This window comes from Trichinella spiralis, assembly GCF_000181795.1.
Source record: "Trichinella spiralis strain ISS 195 chromosome Unknown Scfld407, whole genome shotgun sequence".
NCBI lineage: Eukaryota > Metazoa > Nematoda > Enoplea > Trichinellida > Trichinellidae > Trichinella > Trichinella spiralis.
Genome location: NW_003527346.1, coordinates 1 through 1867, shown reverse-complemented (window position 1 = coordinate 1867; position 1867 = coordinate 1). Strand labels below are relative to the sequence as shown.

Here is a 1867-nt window from a genome sequence, read left to right as displayed (position 1 = left end):
TGTTCACTTGGATGAAATAAATAGCTGTAACGTCAGATAACGTCCTCAGTTAATTATTACGCGAAGTTATGTAATCGCTGAATCTCGTTTTTCATCACTCGGCAGTATTCAGTTTTTAGATTTATTTTACACTTTTATGTCCGTCTTTACAGTGTATTATTGCATTTGATTCAATACCGTAATAACTTTAGCCATTTAATTAAATCATTATATTTATGCTATTAAGCTATTATTGACGGAAAATTAGGTTGTTTTACCGTGGGCAAAGTTTCCTCCTTTTGCATAATTTGCTTATTATTGTACAACTTTTCAGAATACTTCATTCATTGCATCGTCATGGAAGCGTGCACGTGCTCAACTATGATTCTACTCTTTAATATCAACTGTCATTATGAAAGATGTAAGTTACATATTGATAATGTGGTCCATGTATTTTATGCATGCTGTTTGCATGACTTCACATGTATGGTGAATGGAAACTAATGTTTTTCTTTGTTATTATTATATATTATGAAACAGTTGTTTTCTATTTTTAGATGACTTCACCTTCAATCTTCACGTCAATTAAAAAAAGGCTACAAATAGGTGTTATGGAATTTAAATGGTAAATGTAATGATTTTAAGATTACATATTAAAGATGTTTTTAATTTTTTTAGATGTCAGATAAGCAAGAAAGGCATCCATTACAGTTCCATACAAGGACATTTATTGTATTCACATAGTCTATGAGATAAGTTCTTACAGTGTTTCAAAAGGCAGCGACCAGTTATCATTCCCTATGTACTTAACTGATTGATGGAAATAAGTAAGCAATTACTATATTGTTATTGTGTTCAACATTTCGTGCTTCACTTGTATAAATATGATCACATAGACCAATGAATGTGAAAAGGGCATATAAAAAGTAATTTAAGACGGATAGCGCTGCATGATAATGATTTTTATATTCAAGCAAAAATGTTTGGTTAGTGCTTTTTAGTTCCTAATCATGAATTACTATTTTGGTGATGGATATGTTTGCACGCTTTTAACGGTGAAGCAAGGGCAATATATAATTAGTTGTTTTTTTATTTTTACATGATTTATTTAATATGTAATTTTAAGGTTTAATACAAATTAGCATCACCTTCACCGGTGAAGCTGAACAGAGGTAAGTAATGTGAAATTCCAATTAAATGCACTGTCATTCGTATGGATTACGTTTTATATGGTTGTTTTAGATAATGTATTTAGAAACTTTTAGTTCATTTGCTGTTTGTCAAATGTCAGAAATGCTGTACGCTATTTTACTTTTCTCTTTATTTTTTCTCATTTTCACTTTGTACATTTTATTCTCATCAGGTAATCTAGGTTTTAATTTCAGGTAAGTATTTTTTTTATTTTTTGTGTTCTTTGTTATACCAATTTTAGATGAATTGTTTTGCATTGGATGAAAAGTAATCGAAACAGTTTGGGACTGAATGCAAAAGCTGTTTGAAACATGTAAACTTCAAGGAAGTCTTGAGGTAAGTTTTTCTAATTGCATTTTTTAGTTGCAAATGAACCGAAACAGCTTGGGACTGAATCTAAAAGTTGTTTGGAACACGTTGCTTTGTTTGAAAACTTCAGGTAAGTAATCTTCAAGTAATCAAGAGTGATCTTCAGATAACTTTTTTTTTCCAGTTAATTTTATAGTTCTTGATGTACTTCATCGCAAAAATTGAAAAAGCACTAAGGTAAGTATTGCAACTCAGGTAAGTTATTTTAAATAAGTCCATTTTGGAGATGAATAGGTTTAGAAGAGAGGAGATTTGGAGGGGAGGAGATAGACTTGGAGGGGAGAGGAGATTTGGAGGGGAGGAGATAGACTTGGAGGGGAGGAGAGGA

At 31.2% G+C, this 1867-nt stretch overlaps 1 protein-coding gene across 1 annotated transcript; it reads left to right on the top strand.

Annotated features, from left to right (window-relative positions):
• Positions 1-313: 313 nt before the first annotated feature.
• On the top strand, positions 314-483 carry Tsp_13193 (conserved hypothetical protein; the record flags this gene model as incomplete). Its single annotated transcript, XM_003370863.1, has 1 exon — positions 314-483. A coding segment is annotated over one exon (170 nt), but the record flags the coding sequence as incomplete, so codon positions are not given.
• Positions 484-1867: the final 1384 nt, after the last annotated feature.